This window comes from Malania oleifera, chromosome 2 (assembly GCF_029873635.1).
Source record: "Malania oleifera isolate guangnan ecotype guangnan chromosome 2, ASM2987363v1, whole genome shotgun sequence".
Lineage (NCBI taxonomy): Eukaryota > Viridiplantae > Streptophyta > Magnoliopsida > Santalales > Ximeniaceae > Malania > Malania oleifera.
Window position 1 is genome coordinate 79,634,084 of NC_080418.1, and position 20,369 is coordinate 79,654,452.

The 20,369-nt window shown below is 37.7% G+C and overlaps 1 protein-coding gene across 2 annotated transcripts in view; it reads left to right on the plus strand.

The window, feature by feature from the left end:
- Window positions 1-20,369, plus strand: part of LOC131149480 (actin-related protein 2/3 complex subunit 1A-like) — a 58,414-nt gene that overhangs the window by 24,565 nt on the left and 13,480 nt on the right. For both annotated transcript variants that reach the window (XM_058099936.1, XM_058099937.1), the window contains exons 6-8: window positions 12,082-12,151; window positions 12,605-12,678; window positions 12,760-12,802. In XM_058099936.1, the coding sequence (XP_057955919.1) occupies window positions 12,082-12,151; window positions 12,605-12,678; window positions 12,760-12,802 (187 nt within the window). The remainder of the gene's footprint in view (window positions 1-12,081; window positions 12,152-12,604; window positions 12,679-12,759; window positions 12,803-20,369) is intronic.

Here is a 20,369-nt window from a genome sequence, read left to right on the forward strand (position 1 = left end):
TGGGGCTTGCATGATGGACCACCATCAGCAATCTTTGAACCTACCCTTCATTCTGAAGCTTAAGTCTAAATCCTGAATTTTGCACCGAAATGAAATTCTAGCTTTAACCGTTGTTACAGAATCTTAATTGAAGCCAAATCCGAACTCTAACTCCCATAAAGGTCTAATCCAAACCCAAGCCATCCCCATACCAAACAGAAACCAGCCCCAACTGATGCGTCAAAACCTTCACCATCCCTTTGGATCCCTGCCGCTGACACCTGAGTTGGTGTTGATACCTGACTACAAGATCTCCAGCCGGGGACCACAGATTCTGTTCCAATCAGAGTCACACAGTGCAAGTTGGAGCTTCCAGCCTTAAGGTCCCTGTTGTCAAGATCCTGCCTGTGCCATTTTTTGATGCACCATCTTCCTCATCATGAGGCCTCCTTGTGGTTCAGAGATGAGTTGCAGCCTTTGAGTAGAATCGGCAGAGGAGTGAAGGGAAAAATGCGGTGTCATTTAAACAGCTTGTACACCCAGAACTGTGACCTTTCCGATTCATTTGTTCACCTGGACCAGATATCAAAGTTTACCCTACTCAGTTGATCATTCAACCCTAGATACAAGATTTAACCCGCCCTGCAATCTGCCCAGAATTATGACAAATTTAGTTTGGCCCCTGTTATATAAGAACTTTTCAGCTACATCCTGAGTAAAAATTGTGAAAATTTTTATTTTGATGCTCTTGATCGCTGCATTAAGCCGTTAATGAACCAGATGATAAGGTTGATGCTGGATATAGATAACTACATATACAACAGGAGCAGATGCAGTGCAACGCTAGTCAACAGCCATGTTTGTGAGCAGCTGATACTGTCACCGTTAGACTAGACTCCATGGACAAGCAAAAAAGAGTCATGAATCCCACTGCCTCTGGTATCATTTACCTTTTTGAGGTTACTGCTGGTAGTACGGATCCCTATTTTGAGTTTGATTATGGAATACAAATTTCATTACCTGAACTAAGTGGAGTTTGAGGACCTAATGAGCTTTTTGATAAGTTTAGACAAACTGAAAATAAAAACATTGGATTTAATCCTGTGGAAATGGATAACTTAGCTGTCTCTTGTCTCAAGGGCTATGTTAGTATATGGTGGACATGTGTCAGTATATGAAGTGCGAACATAGATACACAAGTACAGTACTTAGTTGGAACGAAATGAAAGAGTGATATTACAGAAATGCATACTGCATAAATATGTCTGGGACTTGTATGCTAGATCATGTGCACTTAATTAGCTTGAAAAATATGTTGATACATGTAGTTTCCAAAGCTCATTGCTAATTGTCATTTTGTTGAGATTGGGCCAACCTAATATTATATATATTGGACTTTGACAGAGTATCCAGGCTGAACTATATGGTGAAACTTTTATTTCGGTTAACCAAGCTGCTTCTTTTGCTAAATATGCCAAGAGGAAATTTAAATTTCAAAGAGAAGTGTCTCAGAAACCATTACAGCTTGTTCCTTCTTCTGTGTAGGCCTCATATTAATGAAGTTTGATAAGAACCCTCCGGAATGTTACACTTGTGTGAAAAACAGTTAATGGCTCTGTACTAAAAATAATTGGGTGAATTTTTTAGACTCTAAAAGAGAAGGATGATGATGAGAAGGTGACATTAATGAAGATACTTGGGAGAATTATCTTTATTAGGCAATTGAGTATTTTGGTTCTAAAGAAGAAATGGGAAAAGTTAATATTGAATTTTGGCATGTATCAGAGGAATGCCCTATATCATTTCCTTAATTCGTTTTTTTTTTTTTTTTTTGAGGGTACTCTTGGAAACTGATCCAGTGCAGACGGGGTGGGGGCCTGTAGCTCAGAGGATTAGAGCACATGGCTAGGAACCACGGTGTTGGCTGTTCGAATCCCTACTTGCCCACAACCTACCTAAAGGGGAAGGATCTTTCCCTCTGGGGTAGGAAAATCATGATTGGAATAGCGGACCCGAAGCTGTGAACTTGGGTATGGGTCTACATTTGCTACATCAGACTGGTATTGTTGTTAGGGATGAACAATGGTTTCAGTCAAACCGGAAAACTGACAAAAACAAGCACTTTGAGTTTGTTCATTTGGTTTTAAAATTGCTGTTCCTGTTACAGTTTAAAAATTTTGACAAACCAGCAGTTTGGTTTTGTTGTGGTTTGGAACATGTAAAAACCAACCCAAACCACTAAAGTATCTATATGTATTAATTTTTTTTTTTGTGTGTGTGTGTGTGTGTGTATATATATATTATATATTATATAATACTAGTCTAATATGTGCCGACTTAAAAGTTTGTTGGCCAATAGATAAGGGACACTTAACATTTTGTGCTTTTTGTCATAGACTATGTTTTAGAGTGCTTTAAATTTTTATGTTGACTTGTTTTGTATGCTCAATTTACTTAAAAGTTAACTTCAAATTTCAGATCCTAAAATGTTGACCCAAACCATGATTCATCAGTTTGCTGGTTCATGATTTGGGTAGTTTACAGTTTGGGTTCAGCTTTTAATTTCTCAATTCTGCTGATGGTTTATTTGGTTTTGGTTTCACAGTGAAACTGACCCAAACCAAACCACCTAATTGTTGTGCATAAAGGGAAATGTGATTGGGCTTGTCATATTGTTGATACAATAGTTTATGTTAATTTCATTTTGTTCTGAGTCGTCCATCAGCTTCAATTACCTCTGGTCGATCCCATCAGATCCGCTTATGTTGTATTTAGTCTAATTTTGCACCTGTTACTTATTATAGTGCGTTGGTTGATTTATGGTTCTGTAAGTTGAGCTTCCCAGTTCATTGTCATATTTGTGACGTGGATACATATGATGCTATTCTTGGACGACCATGGCAACTCAATGGTTTATTTGGTTTTAGTTTCGCAGTGAAACTGACCCAAACCAAACAACCTAATTGTTGTGCATAAAGGGAAACAAGATTGGGTTTGTGGTATTATTGATACAATAGCTCATGTTAATTTCATTTTGTTCCGAGTAATGCATCAGCTTCAATGACCTATGGTATGATCCCATCAGATCCACTTATGTTGTATTTAGTCTAATTTTGCACCTGTTACTTCTCATAGTGCATTGGTTGATTTATGGTTCCATAAGTTGAGCTTCCCACTGCATGTGATGCTATTCTTGGACGACCATGGCAACTCCAAAACCAAATGATTTATAATGGCAAAAGAATTCGTTGAATATGCTTACTGGTTTTTCAAGATATGATGTGCAGTTACTGTGAGTCATAGAGATGCCTTTGGTTATCTTGTGCAGTGAAGATCCATCTTCAACTTTTAGATCCTCTTCTTATTTGCAGTCAAACCCTCTGAAGCAGGGGTGAATGTCACAGCACTGTCCAACATCCTGTCCCATTGGCATTTGCTTGAGCTCGACTTGGAGAAGGGCATGCCCACATTGGTTACACTTATTTTAGGAGGAAGAAATTTTAATTTAGTTATTTTAATTTTTTATTGGATTTTTCTTTAAAATTTTGTTTCCATTTTATTTTAGGAAAGTATCTTAGGATTGAAAAATTTGTTTTGTAGAAGTAGGATTCTTTATTCTTAAGCAAATAGGCCTATTTAAATACTTGCCGCTGTAATTGAATGATAAGCTCGGGAATGCAATTGATTTTGATTAGGGTTTTATACCTTTTGTGTGAGGATGTTCTGGTCCTGAATCAATGCCTGTGCCTAACGCCGTTCTCTCTCTCTCTCTCTCTTTTCAATACTTCTATATATTTTTATGTAGTCATATATCATATTTTCATGGATATGCAAGAGAGTTTTAATTAGGAGGAATAAAAGCTACCAATGAGTACATGGAGAGCATCTTGTTGTGTTCTTTTTCCTTTTCTCATGCACACGTTTTTGTCCTCTTTATGCCTGCACTTATGAGGAGGTATGTCTTTCACTCCTATATATCTCCTTTCCTAAATATTTCAAGTGAGATCATGTGTCATTTGACATTTTTGACATATTCACTAACTGAACGGAAATTTCAAGGAGACGACACAGACGTGAAAACCAGGGACAACTTGCCAGCATATGTGGGGAGATTAGTCACTGAGTTAAGAAATATCTAATAGAGACCTATCATAACATGCTAACATGCTCTCTCTTTCTCTCTCTCTCTTGTATTTCGTTGTTATTATTATTATTATTATTATTATTATATTTTTTTATTTTTTATTTTTTATTTTGTTTTATAAGTAAAGGAAACTTTATTGAAGAGGCATCAAGGGGATGCCATCTTATGGTATAAATCAATCACCCTGAAGGGTGTCACACAAATCAAAGATTACATCATAACCATTAATAATGTTCCTACTATGCCAGCTATTGACTGCAGTAAACCAGTGTTCTTTGCTGATTTAGATTGTCGAGGTTGAATTTTTGAACACTTGCCTATTCCTCTCTTTCCAAATGCACTAGAAAATTGCAAGGGGAACGAGGGACATGGCCCTTTTCTTCTCCTTTGTTGCCTGAATCCCTTTCTAGGCCCAGAGTTCCCCTCCCACAGAGTTAGCTATGACCCACCTTTGACCAATCAGAGTCAACGCCATATTCTAGAGATTCCTCGTCCAAGTGCAGTGAAGGAGGATGTGCTCAACAGATTCTGCATCAGCCATGCAAATGGGACATCTGTTGGCTGCTGACAGATCCCTTTGCAAATTATCCATGGTCAAAATCTTACCATGGGTTGCCTCTGATGCAAGGAAGGCAACTTTCTGTGGGCGCTTGTCTTCCAAATCCAAGTCCAAGGGAAGTTAAAGTTGTTCGACTCCTAAGGGAAGAGCTTTCTATAGAAGGATCTAGCAGTGAAACGCCCTTTGCAGCCGACAATCTGAACTGAGGACAGGTTGTTGGAGTTAGCTCACCCTCGTGGGATTGCGACCCTTTGTCCTGACCATAGTAGCATGTGTGTCGCCCCTTCTTGTCTAAGGCCCAAATGGGAAGATTGGTGCTATTAGGGTGTTGGAAGCTGAAAGCGATAAAGGTTCGTGAGCTGTTTGAGTTCCTAATCTTCCACATTTTTGAGGAAGGGGATATTCCAAAAGAGCCTCTGATTTGAGTTTTGAAGGTGTTGACTGATGCAGGCATCTTTATCACATGTCAAGTTATAGATAGGTGGAATTAAAACACTAAGAGCTTGTTGATCGTGCCGTGAGTCATGCCAAAAATAAATGTTGTCTCCCCTCCCCCCCTTGAAATCTGATACAAGAAGTGAAATCATTCCAACCTTTCTCGATGAAATTCCACACCCTTACACCATGTGGTCCTTTGTTAGCCTGGAAGATCCAATCGCTATGTTCAAGCCCATACTTCACAGCAATGATTCCTTGCTAGAAGTGGTCTTTCTCAATCATGAATTTCCATAACCATTTCCTTAACTGGGCTTTATTGAAAATGTGGGGGACTTCAAACCCAATCCTCCTCAATGAAAGGGTTGTTTCACCATGGCCCATTTGACAAGGTGAAATCTGAATTCCGCCCCAAACCCCCTCAAAGAAATATCCTTTGAATTCCTTCATGTCTCTTGGTAACTGAATTTGGTAGGGGAAGGGGAGACATGAAGTAAGCGGGGAGATTTGTCAAGGTGCTTTTGATGAGAGTGAGCCTGTCACCTTTTGATAAGAAATTCCTCTTCCATCCAGCCAACCTTTACTCAAATTTTTCAATGATTGGATTCCATGCTCCTTTATCTTTATTTGGCACCAAAAGGTAGCCCAAGGTAGTTAATAGAAAAAGTATCCATTTTACAGCATTAGAGATTGGCGAGGAGAGGCCCATCTACATTTTTTCTCCAACTGGAATGATTTCACTTTTCCAAGGTTGATTTTCAAACCCGAAACCACCTCAAACCAGGTCAAGATACATCTTAGGTTTAGAATGTGGTGAGGGTCATCCTCACAAAAAATGATAGTGTCATTAGCGAATAGGAGATGTGTTACCTCCATGGACCTATCGTGCTTGCCAATTCTAAGGCCTTTGAGTAGCCCTTCTCCTATAGCTTTTATCAACATGAGGCTCAACACCTCCATCACCACGATGAACAAAAAGGGGGACCCCTTGCCCTAGACCTTTGGAGGAGCGGAAGAAATTAGTGGGGTGCCTATTGATTAACACTGAGAAGCTTGGTGTGTTGATACAATGAGCGATCCAACTACACCGATGCTCCCTAAAACCCATTTTTTTTGAGAGTGTAGAGAAGGAAGTTCCACTTGACGTGATCGAAAGCTTTCTCCATGCCAAGTTTGCACACTAACTTATTTTTCTTTGCCCTCGAGTAAGTATCCACTACCTCATCAGGTATTAGGACTGCATCCATGATTTGTCTTCCTGCCACAATGGTGTGTTGATATTGCCCAATGACATTTGGAGTGGCTTTTTTAAGCCTCGTAGCGAGGACTTTAGCAAGGATCTTATAGACACTTCCCACCAAGCTAATTGGACGAAAGTCCTTAATGTTGGCTGCCCTGGTTTCTTTGAGATTACGGTAAGTGGCATTGATGTTGCTCACAAATATACCCAATCTAAAGAATTCCTCAAAAGTGTTAATAAATCCTGCTTAAGCTCGCCCCAATTTGACTGAAAGAATGATAAGGAGAACCCATCTAGCCCTTGCGCTTTGTCTCCATTATGATCTCCAATGGCTTGGAGGATTTTTCATCTTCCTCAAAAGGTCTTTCAAGCCACTTTGCGCTGGAAGGGCTGATAGATTTAAAGTTGATGCTGTCCACTACAAGTCTCCAACTTTCGAATTTAGAGTTTAAAGAGCTTTATAAAAGTTACCGATTTCCCTTTTGACGTCCTCCTCCTAAATTAAGATGTTCTCCTTGATTTCAATGTTGGAAATGATGTTCAGTCTATGATGGGCATTTGCGGTTCGGTGGAAAAACACTTTTGGCCCTTTCATCAAAATTGAGCCCTTGTCTTAGCTCTTGCTCATCAAGGATCTTGATGTCGTTTAGAATAATGGTCTTTTTTGCCCAAATGTTCACAAAAATTGCTTTTATTAATCACTTTGAGCTTCTCTCTCAAACTCTTCAGTTTTGAAGCTAGCACAAAGGTGACTTTCCCCTCAATGTGCAACGTGGATCACTAGAGCTTAATGAGGTCCTCGAACCCATTTTGCTTTAACCTTTTTTTTTTTCAAAGCAGAATGGGGTTGGTCCCCATTTGGTTCCACTCATGTCAATGATGGGGAAATGATCCAACGTGGGCCTGGGTAGGAGCTCCTAAGTGGTTTTGGGAAGGTGAGTATCCAAATGCATTGAGATAAGGAATCTATCAATTCTTGGGAAAGAAGGTGGCTCCCTAGAGTTGGACCAAGTGAAAGCACCACCAATGAGAGGGAGATTAATGAGGGCATTCACATTGGTGAAATCTAGGAACTCTCTCATACATCTGTACTTCTTTGCTCTGCCCCCAGTTCTTTCATTGGGGTACAACACCATGTTAAAGTCTCCTCCAATAACCCAAGGTACATCCCAGTGGCCTTTAACCTCCAAGTCCAAGAGCTTAGTCTAACAAAAGTTTATGAGGTCCTTCACCTGGGCCATAGACGCCATTGAGAACCTGTAGAAAATTGTCTTCCAGATTTTTAAACAAGCACAAGACAGAGAAGGAGTTGATGGAATGATCGATCATCTCCACCACTTTGAGATTCCACAAGATCAGGATGCCTCCTGCATTGCCCACATCACCAAGAGAGTTCCATTCACAATTCTCCCTTCCCCAAAGATCTCTAACTAAGAATTGATCCATATTTTCCACTTTAGTTTCTTGTAAGCTGACAATGTACCTCTCCATTCTTTAAGAAAGGATTTGACTGGGCTCCTTTTATCTTTGTCGTTTAATCCTCGAACATTCGAGGAAATGAGTCTCCTTACATGGTTTGGTAGCGCACACCCGTCTATTGTTTGCCTCCACAAATCTGTGCATCCACTCAGTTTATCATAATTTATTGTACACTCCAGGCATGTCAGCTCTCTGTTTGTGTCTAGTTCCTTGTTGCTGCCCATAGGTGTTTTGGAGCAAAGCTGCACCTCCTTTTTTCTCTTCTTGTTGATCTCTTCAAACAATTTCGATGCCATTCCTTCAAAGCCATCGACACGCCAGTTGCTTCATTGATCATTTTCATTTTCCACAACACCCACTTGGAGACTTGCTCCTTAAAAAGTGTGCTTTCCGGGTCTTAACCATTCAACATGTCATAGTTGGGGTTGTCCTGTGTATCAGCTAGATTGGGTCTGGATTGAAAGGCCTCCAGGTGGTTTGAAGGAGCTGAAATTAAGGTTAAAACAGTGGCATCTGCCTGTACTAATGGAGGCCCTGATTCTGGTTTTTTATCAGTGTCGCTAGAATCAAAGATCTGGGAGTGGGGCTCAGTCGCAGGTTTTTTCTAGAAGAATGAAGATTTTTTAGTTGCCAAGGATGGTCCTTTGTGGGAAGTAAAGGGACTGTAAGCATTAGGTTTGGTTACAGGGGAAGTTTTAGGAGCAGGCAGGCCAAAGAGGAGCTCCCTTTACTTCCCTCAAAGGATTAGATAATTTGAAGTGTACAAATAAATTATGAAGGAAAGGGGTTATTTTTTTTTTTTTTTCCAATGTAATTTGATTGTGTTTGGTTCTTCTTTTTGTTTTTTTTTTTGTTTTTGTATTCATTTGAGGACTTATTGTCCTCCCTCGAGTTGTAATTCTTCTCTCTCTGAACATATTTCTTTTTCTATCAATTTTTATTATTATTTTTTTCAATCTTTTGTAGTTGATTTTAGGATAGTGTGGAATATCAAAAATAAATGTACAGAATTTTTTGCGGAATATGAATTCCCCTATCTGGTTCTCACTCTATTGGTCGTAGCCAAGGTATTAAATTTTGATTTCAACTAAAATTTCAAAGCTCCAAAAGTATGGAAATTTTGATTTCTATGTCAAATTTTCTTTCTATTTTAAAAAAAATATGATGAAAATTAGCTGTAAAGTATGAAATTATTTTATGAAACTCTAGAAATGGTTAATAGACATAATAATATAAGTTTTAGACTTTTAGGACTACAACAACAACAACAAAACCAAGCCTTAGTTCCACTAAGTGGGGTCGGCTATATGAATCATTTTCCGCCAATTTATGCGATCATGGACCATTTCTTTTGATAGATTCAAGGATATTAAATCCTTACTTACTATCTCCTCCCAAGTTATTTTAGGTCTATCCCTACCCGTTCTACTGCCCCCCACAGTAACTAAGTCACTCTTCCTCACAGGTGCACTATAAGGCCTATGTTGCAAGTGTCCATACCATCTGAGTCGTCCCTTCCTTATCTTATCTTCTATAGAAGTTACACCTAACTTACCATGAATATGTTCATTCCTTAATTTATCTTTCAATGTTATATCACTCATCCATCTAAGCATCCTCATTTTGACAACTTTTACTTTTTGGATATTATTTTTCTTCGTCGCCCAACATTCCGATCCATATAGCATAGCTGGTCTTATAGCTGTTCTATAAAACTTCCCTTTCAATTTAAGGGTATTCTACGATCATATAGCACACTTGAAGCATTTCTCCATTTTACCCATCTTGCTTTAACTCTATGCATTACATCATCTTTAATTTCTCCTTCAACTTGCATAATAGATCCAAGGTATCGAAATCTGCAAGTGTTATTTATTTCTTCATCATCAAGTTTAACTTTGTCTCCAATATTCCTCTTATCATTACTAAAATTACATTTCATATATTCTGTTTTATTTCTACTTATCCTAAAGCCTCTAGATTCCAAAACTTATCTCCATAATTCTAACTCAGCCTCTACTCCGTCCCTAGTTTCGTCAATTAATACAATATCACCTGCAAACAACATACACCATGGAACCTCCTTTGGAATACTCTTAGTCAATTGGTCCATCACTAAAGCAAAAAGATAATGACTCAAAGCAGATCCTTGATGTACACCTATGGTAATTGGAAATTCTCTAGTTTCTCCATCTATAGTCCTTACACTAGTCATTACTCCATCCTACATATCCTTAATGACATCGGTATACCTACAACATACACCCTTTTTTTTCTAAAACCCACCATAGAACTTCCCTAGGTATCCCTATCATATTCTTTCTCAAGGTCAACAAATATCATATGCAAGTCCCTCTTCTTTTCTCTTAACTTTTCCATTAATCTTCTTAAAAGATAAATAACTTTTGTGGTAGATCTCCCAGACATAAAAGCAAATTGATTTTCTGAGATCTTCGTTTCTAACCTTAATCTTTGTTCAACTACTCTCTCCCATAGTTTCATCGTATGACTTATAAGTTTAATTCCCTGATAGTTATTACAATTTTGAATATCTCCTTTATTTTTTGTATATAGGTATTAAAGTGCTTTTCCTCCATTCATCTAACATTTTCTTAGTTTTTACTGTCGTATTAAATAAATTAGTTAACCATATAATTCCATTATCACCCAAGCATTTCCAAACTTCAATTGGGATGTTATCTGGTCCCATACCTTTCCCATTTTTCATCTTTTTTAGTGCAAACTTAACTTTGTTAACTCTAATTTTGCGAATAAATCTTATTTTTTTAATCTTTTCCTCATTTGACAATTCTAAGTTTAAGCCTTCTATTTGGTTTTCGTTAAACAACTTATTAAAGTAACTTCGCCATCTTTCTTTCATATCTTTGTCCTTAACCATGACAATATCATCCTCACTTTTTATACATTTTACATTTCCTAAGTCCTTGCTCTTTCTTTCTCTAACTTTAGTAAGTTTAAATATATCTCTTTCTCCTTCTTTTGTACCTAATCTATCATACAAACTATTAAATGATCTATATTTGGCTTCACTAACGGCCCTTTTTGCAACTTTTCTTGCCTCCTTATATTTTTCAAAGTTATCTCTGTTTCTACATTTTGGCCACGTTTTATACCAAATTCTTTTTGTATTTATGCTTTTTTGTACATCTTTATCCCACCACCAACTTTCTTTGCTATTCGAGAATCTTCCCCTTGATTCACCTAAAATCTCTTTTGCTATTTTTTTAATAGAGCTAGCTAATCTATTCCAAAGAGTATTTAGCCTATCATGTGTATGAGGTGCATAATATGTGTTTTAAATATTATTTATTGTACAAATAAAGATAATTTAGATGTGAATGATTAAATAAAATGTTATTGTAAATTTAATTTTTCATATAATTTGAAAGCCCTTGTAATAATCTTTTTGTTTCAATAAAAAAATAAGATAAATCAGGAGATAAAATTTCACTTTGTGTCTAAGTACTCACATTTGAATTCCAAAGAAATTCCATTAGTTAACATTTCGACAAGTTTTGCTGAAGAGATTTCGATAAATTTCGTAGGATTCATTGAAATTTGATGGAAATTATGTATGATGGAAATCAACTGCCATTTTTTGTTGCAAGGGTAATGGAAAGCGGAAATTTAGATGGAAATTTCGACAATTTTGTGTAAATTTAAAACCATGGTCATGCTGGGTAGCGATGTTAGGTGTGGGAGCATGACTAGGTGCCAGGCTGGCCTGTTTTCTGGAGATTTGTGTCTCCTGTAGGACTACCATGCCCAGTGCTCCATGTTCGACATTGGTACTCCAGGTTGAAGTGAAGGCCATGTTTCAGAGTTTTCAAACAAAATATTACCATATGATCTAACCTAAGCATATGTTTGATTAACCCTACTGTTAGTTTTACCATTCCCTCTCATCTTTTAAGGAATGTTTAAAATGGGTTTTTGTTGGTTGAAGAAGCTTGACTGCCCTTTATTTGTGTAAATTTTCTTGCATGTTAATGTTGCATGTGCATCACCTAAGTGACTTATAATTTCCTGGGCACCAGTCTGACTAATCTGTTTAACATTTAAATGATTGGGTAAATTGAACTTTATCTTTCTTTAATTCACTTTGACTAATCTGTTTAAAGTTTAAATGATTGGGTAAAAATTGAACTTTATCTTCTTTTAATTCACTTTGGTATTTTTAAACTCTAATAGTCACTATGTGTATGTGGTTTTGCTGTTCTCTAGGTGGGTTAGTAAACTTATTCGGAAAAGGCATAATTCTTCTGTCACAAGTGTTGCCTGGCATCCTAATAATGTGCGTACCTTCTCACTTTGTTCCCCAGATACTTTATTTTATATGTTTACAATCACTGAATAAATGTACACAACTATCATATACATGTGATATTATTGGTTGAAACTGAAGTTTTGAATAATTTTCATAGAACAATCTAATAAGTACTGCTGTGTAACTTTATGTATAAGAAATGTAGGAGATTGGGATAAATGAGCTCCACTTTTTTTCCTATATTGTATGGTAATTTAGGGATCATGCTACTTGTAATGTGCTGAATGAGCGATGTTCAAGTCCTCTGTTAAATAAGCAGGGATTTTTGCAAAAATAAGCTTAGCATCTCTTCAAATTATGAGTAGTTCAAGTGCAAATTTCACCCTTAGTTGCTATTCAGTTGTTGTTTCAACAAGTCTATGGAAGGAGGTATGTGTTGTCTTCTGAGTATTTATGTCTTTTTTTTTTTAATATATACAGATTCTTCTTGCAACAACATCTACAGATGGAAAATGCCGAGTATTCTCAACTTTCATTAAAGGTGTTGATACGAGGTATATAAAACAGTAATATAGAGCATGGCTTTCTCCTGTTTGCCATAACTTAATAACTGTTTCTATATGGCAATGATCCAGGGATTCAGGGGCAGGTCCATCTTCAGATTCAAAGTTTGGAGAGGTTAAACATCTATATTCCTTCTTCATTTGAGGATACCCTTTTTGATGCAAGCACTTCTTACTTTGAAGGGATATGCATATTTGTGTTAGTGAAGAGAGATGCTTGTTTGTTGTGATTAGCAACATAATCCACTGTAGGCTTTAAAAAATTTTGTTTTCTTGTAATATAACTGAATTTTTAAAAACTAGGAGTAAGTTAGAGATCTTAATTTACCTATAGTTTTCTTTTTCTCTTAGGGATTTGGTACAACTAAATTTCCTTATCCTAACATCAGCAGTGCATCTAAATTCTTTTAAATAAGAGAAGCAATTTTCTTTTTTGAAGACAACTTCGTTTGTAGCCTGGCTTGGTGGAGCAAGCTGACAATATAATTCTCAATTTCAGCATCTTTTGCCATTGATGATGAGTTTTGTATGCAGTCTAATTTACCTGTAACAAGAATGTTATGAACGGGAATGGGATTGCAGTACGGCACATGTTCTAAAATGTGGAGCACTAGGGGTATCCTCGTATAAATATATTGTTGAGAAGTATGTGGTGGCACTTGTTTTTGTTTGGAGAGGATGTTGAGGTGTTTCTAAATCTAGAACTATAATTCTCCACTTCAACTACTAACAAAATATGTTATGTCAAAAAATATTGAATTAAAACTTTGGATCATAAGATTCATTTAGCATTCAGGAACGCTAGGGAGTTAGTGTTCTCTGGTATCTATGCACAATTTTCTGAGAAACGAACTTTGTTCTAGAGATTAAAAGGTGGAAAACCAAATCTTCCTTTTGAAAAGGCATTGGATTGTGTGGATGGAGGGGTTTCTTTACAGAGAGATAGAAGGGTTTGGTGTGATGTGGAGGTGATGGATTAGGTGTGGTCTGCCCTCTAGATGTTCTGTGTTGCCACTAATAGGAATCCTAACCCTTGTTTTGCTGTGATAATTGATGTTCTTTGTAGAATAATGAATAGATGTGTAGAGCAGGTTCTTAATTATTAGTTTGGGTACTAACAGGGTGGTTTTTTCTCATTTACAATTTATTGATGATGGCCTTTCTTTTTATCACGTCTTAAAACTGTTCAAGATGCTTGAGAGTGTTTCTGGCCTTGGGATTATGTAAGCATATTTAGATGGCATAAATTTGTAGTGTACGGTTGTTCGTAGCTTTGCTTCTCTAGTAGGTTGTAGGTTTGGATAAAGGAAGAAATATTATTAAGATGAGGAATAGTTTTAGAAAGGGAGGATGACGTAGCCTCCTATTACAAAACAATGAAACTGTAAAATTAAAGAAAAACACTAGGTCACAAAGTCCTCTGATCTCTTTGTATATCAGCAAGTCGCTCTCCTTTAAATGGCCCGAAAGCAGGACATCATCTGCCCATTGAAAATTTTGAGTTCTGCTCCAATTAAATGCTCCAAGCAAGATAAAAAATAGCATGTAACAAGGTCAGCCAATTGACATGCAGATGCCTTGGCTACTCTAGTGTCCAAAATACCAATCCTATGAGGTTAAGCTAAGAATGATATCTCCGTTTCCATGAGAACTTACCATAATGATTGGCTTGTATGTTTTCTATGATGGGGATGAGGAACGATGGAGCAGAGATGGGGCTCGAGCATAAGAGAGGTTGAACATAATAAGACATGAGAGGTTTCCTTGAACATAATAAGACATGAGAGGTTGACGATGGAGCAGAGCTGGGGCTCGAGCCAGTCGGAGAAGCGCACCTTCGCAGAGGTCATTGATGACATGTTGGCGAGGGGAAAGATCGATTCGGGAAGGAACGATGGGGAATCCTGTGATTTCAGGAAAGGTTCTTTAACTTTTCCATCCAGCCCAAATTTTAAAATTGCTTCCAAATTAATATTGGGCTCAGAAGAGGGAATTTGGGCCTGTTACCAGTGGGCCTCTTACAGCCACTAAATGGATAATTAAAGGAAAAGGGGGTAGTGGGCCAAGCCTTATCCAAAAGGGTGTTGGGCGTATATCAGAGGACAAGAAAATAAATACTTATACCCAGTCCTGAGATAACACTAAGGAGAAAAGTGAGGAAGACAGACAGGGCAGAACTGTGGCAGAAATTAAAAAAGTTAACCCAGAGGTAGAAAGTTCCAGCGAGCATACTCAGATGATTTCAACCTCAATGGATAAGATTGAGGTGCCTAAAGACCCGATGACGGAATTGGGTGAGGGGAGAAGGGTGATTTAGCTGGAGGGGAGATAGAGTTTTCAGATGACATACTTTTGTAGAGGGACAACTTGGAGGATCAAGTACAACAATCAGTTCAGCAGAAACAGGGCAGTAACTTTTCCGAAACTGATCCGAGTTGCAGCAAGGGGTCGTTTTCTGTTGAATGTGAAGATACTCAATTAGATGAGTACAGTAAGGACCTGAGGTGTTCAGAAGCAGATGATGATCTCAGCAGCTTTTGTGATTCTGACTCTGGCTTATTAGTCGATCAGTTGAGAAGTGTAATAGAGATTGGAGGAGAAGACAATTGGGAAGAACTTGCTGGGGATTTGTGCTTTAATGAAAGAATGGAAGAGATACTATGGAGTAAGAAACAACTACTTACACCTCAGTTTTTTACACATAAGAGAGCCCTTTATTGTCCTCTGATGTTGGGCAAGGGTTACAAGGTTTTGTTAAGCACAGTTCTGACCAGAGTAAAACTTTGATTGATGAGGGGCTTTTGTACCTTGTTCCTAAGCCTATTCTTAATAAGATGGATGTTGGTATTAGTCATTTATGTGTCAGGAGGGGCCATCATGAGGAGGCAATGGATCCAGTGGGCGATCTGAATTCTTTGGAACCTGCAAAAGGCATTCTTTCTATTCCTGTTCGGTCCTTTTTTCCTACAGAATTGTTTTGCCACAATGAGGGAACTAATGAGAGGAGTGACTTTGGTGTTGGCTGAGGAGCTAGAGGGAGGGACTATAGAGACCAAAATGAGGTCTTATAGGATATGAGGTTGAAGTTAGTGAGTCCTGTAGGTGTTGATGTTAAGTTGGGGTTGAGTCCAAAAACTTAAGGAAAAAAAAAATGAAGGTGGTAAAAGAATTAGAGTTCTGGTTTCTTGCATCAATTATGGGGGAATTAAGGGATAGGGTAAGGGGGTAAGGGTATTAGATTAGGAAAATTATTAGTTCGCATATTAGGGGTTTAGGGAATGCTAGAAAGCTTTGTTTGATTATGGAGGTTTTGCTCAGGAACTCCCTTGATATTATCTTAATCTAGGAGACAAAGCTTGAGTTAGTAGATGGGGAAGTCGTTAGGGATTTGGGAAGGGCGGTGTAAGGATTGGGTTTATGTACCCTCTCCGGGTGTGGTGGGCAGCATTTTATTGTTGTGGGATACTCGGCCTATTACTAGTAGAGTGGATAGTTTAGTGGGTTTTTCCTCTTTTTCTATCTTGATATATGTATGCTTTGTTTGATTGTTCAGAATCTGTTTCTCACCCTTTCTTGCTTTGAGATTTTGTGTGGAAGGTTTGGAACAAGTTATTAAATTATTTTGGAGAAAGCTGGGTTTTTCCTAGAACAGTGGAGGAGTTCTTGGTAATATCTTTTGTGGGGCTTGGGAGGAGGAACGAAGGAATTGCTTTATGGAATTGTGCTTTATTGCAGCGTTCTGGGGCTTGTGGAAGGAGCGTAATTTGCATATTTTTTCAGGGAGTAAGATTCCATACTTATTATGGCTTCTTTGTCGTCTGTGGGCAATGGAAATTTTCAAAGGATGTGCTTGACAGATGTTCAGTGGGACGGGATCGGAAGTCCCTTCTAAGGCTGTGTTGATTTTAGATTGTCCCAGGTTTTGTTCAGGAGGTGTCTTCTCTCTTGATTATACATTCTTTCTATTTCTAATAAATTTTTTTCTATAAAAAAAAATAAAAATAAAAATGATGGGGATGAGGATGACTGCCATAACTTTGTAAGACTGTTTCCATAGTCTGTGTGAACATTGCAAAGGAAAAACAATTTCTTCTTTTAGAAGGCGTTCTTTATCGCAAGGGGGCTGACAAAGTGCTTTCTAGGTGCAATTTTTGCTCAACAAGCTTAGAAAAGGTTATGGCAAGTGCAGTAGCATTGATGAGGGGAAGATTGTTATTTGTTAAAGAGGTGAATACTTCTACCCTACCATTGGTAAGTATGTTTCTCAAATTTAGAGCTTTTTCGCTAAATGTACAGAGCCTCTAGACCATGACGAGTGGAACCTTAATAGATTTGGACAACCCATATATTGACTTCCTTTTGGATGGATTACTCCTTGGCAATCAAGAAGATGCCTATGCAATCAAAAAGAAGCTCGAGTTGTTTTACTTGCAAAACAAGGAGCTTTATCGCTTATCTTTTTCTAGGAAGCTTTTGAGGCACTTCTCTTTTGTCAAATTATACCGTTGTGCATTCAAATGTTCGCAAAGAACAACAAGGGGAAAGAAGATTATATGAGCAGCCTTTAGATATCAGTTACTATTGGCTCATCATGGGGAGGGATTCTTTCGAATATGCTAGATAATGTTTACCATATCAACTTCATAGCAATGTCATCCATGCTCCATCAATTGAATTCCCTAACTTGGTAACTTTTTGGCCTTTCCCCCCTTGGATGTTGGATTTGATAGGACTTTGTAAACCCGTAGTTTGAGGGCATGCCAACTTGGCCACTATTGAATGTTTCACTAAGTTCATGGAGGCTGTACCAGTGAAGAGGGCGGGCAGCATGATCTGAAGTAATGAATTTCATCAAGAAGCATATCTTTTATTAGTTTGGAATTTCATACTTTGTATCCTCTCCAAAAATGATTCTTCATCAACACATATTCAGATTCAAAGAACTCATTCATTATGATTTTAATCAAGTGAAGTCTACGTCATACTTCAAAGGGTAATGGGCAAGAAGAGGCAACAAACAAAACTCTACTTCGGGTTCCTAGCAAGATGTTATGGGAAGATGCTAAGGAGTGGCATGACTTGCTTCTCGTGGTACTTTGGGCATTGCAGCACCACAAGGGTACCTACTAAGGCAACCCCATTCGCCTTGGTGTATGTAGTTGAAGTTGATATTCTTGTCAAGGGGCTTTTTCCTTCTCAAGAATGTCACTGGATGCTAACATTGATCATGATTATTTAGGATTGCTTGATTTAGTAGCATTAGAAAAGAGAAAGAATACATTCAAGAAAACCTGGCTAGCTACCCATGAAGGCTGAGTACTGCCTATATAAGATAGATAGAGTGATGCCTTTCTAGGAATGAGATTTGGTCTTACGGGTGTTTGAGCATGTGCATCAGACTTGTTGCACAAATTCCCTGCTATTGAGATTTTTGGTAAAATGAAAGACCTAACACAACAGTTGTTCTCTCCCTCTATTTATAATATATATCAAATACATTTAAATGACCATAATACCCTTACTAACTCTCACTTATTAACGCAACACTAACACACTAATAACATAAATGACTAAAATAACCATTAGCACTCCCCCTCAAGCAAGAGCGTAGATGTCATATGCTCCTAGCCTTTTACAAATAAATTTAACACAAGCATCCTCCAAGGCTTTGGTAAACAAATCAACAAGATGCACATCAAACTTCACTAAGTGGTGGTAATGAGCTTCTGAACAAGTTTCTCTTGAATAAAGTGGCTGTCAACTTTTATGTGTTTTGTTTGCTTTTAGAAGATCAAGTTGGAGGCAATAGGAAGAGCAACTTGATTATCATACATCAACTCCATAGACTGAGAATGTGGAGATTTAATTCTTCCAACATGTTTTTTAACCAAACAAGCTCACATGTAATGTGAGCCTTGGACCCTATACTCTAACTCAACACTTGATGCAATTTGTTTCTTACTCTTCCTAGAAACCAAGTTACCACCAACAAAGAAATAGTACTTGGTTGTAGATCTTTTTCTTGAAGGTGATACGACCCAATTTGCTTTAGTATATCCTTGAATATAAATGTGAACTTGATCTCAATATAAGATACCTCTCCCAGGTGCACCTTTGAGATATCTCAAGTGCGAATTATTGCATCCCAATGACTTGTCCTCGGAGAATCCAAGAATTGACTTATAGCACTTGTTGCAAAAGATATGTATGACCAAGTGACTATGAGATGATTTAACTTTCCAACAAGTCTCTAGTTTGGTTATGGGTTAGGCAACAAATAACCCATGTCCGACACTAACTTTCTGTTAGGATCCATGGGTGTATCAACTAGTTTGGATTCCAACAGCCTAGTCTCACCCAAAAGATCAAGAATATACTTCCTTCGTGACAAAATAGTTCCCATAAGAGATATGGGTACTTCTTTTCCCAAGAAGTATTTTAATGGTCCCAAATCTTTGGTCTGAAACTTTGTTCGTAGAAAATATTTTATTCTCGAAATACCTTGATCATCATCGCTTGTAATCACAATATCGTCCATGTACACAATAAAAAGAATCTGACTTGATGGAGTGTGATGATAAAACACAAAGTGATCCACTACAACCCATCGAATGCCAAACTCAAGCACTCTAGCATTGAGTCGATTGAACCTTGCTCTGGGAGACTGTTTTAAACCATATAATGCCTTCTTGAGCCGTCACACTAAGCTCAACTCTCCTTGAGCAACAAACTCAAGTGGTTGCTCCATATGGACCTCCTCCTCAAGATCACCATGTAAGAAGACATTCTTCACATCTAACTAAAGACCAATGACAAGTGGTGGCCAAGGAGTTGAACAATGGAAGTGTGGTGGCACATAACCCACAAGTCTAGGATTGAATGTGGCTTTGATACCACGTTGAGATTTTGGTAAAATGAAAGACCTAACACAACAATAGGTCTCTCCCTCTATTTATAGTATATAAATCAAAGAAATTCTAATGACCATAATGCCCCTACTAACCCTCTCTTATAACATAACACTAACACACTAATATTACTAAATGACTAAAATAACCATTAATTGATGCTAATTGGAGGGGCTTTACATAATCCATGAAATCAATAACAGGATGTATTGTGAGTTGATGAATCCACAAACAAAACGACCCCAATCGATTTTCAATACATAAAGAGAATAACACGTGTTACAAGAAAAGACTATAAGGCACTCCTATCATATTATCTTACACCAAGTAAGGAAATCACATAAAAGATATTTCAATTTGTATATGTTTGTAAGAAGTACTATTTATTTATAATTTACTTTAGTTTTCCATTATGACAAAAAAGAAAAAAAAATACATGGAGCAAAAGGAATGGAGAGAATAAGTTTTATTTCATTTCATCAAGCGTAACGATCCAAGTGCAATAAGAGATTATAAAAGAGTAGGATTTGTAAACCCCAACCCTCCTCTCCTCCCCACCCTCCACCCAAAAAAAAAACCTTCGACAAAAAATATATTAGTCAAATACAAGGCTAATCCTAGGGGCTTCTAGACCTAGATTAATAGCTATTGGAGGCATGTTAACGATCGTCTGGTTTAGCTCCACTAGGCCTTGATCAACCTCCTCAATGATCAATCCCTCGCTCTACTTAAGACTCAAACAAAGAGAGAACAACTCTAGATTACTTCAAAAAC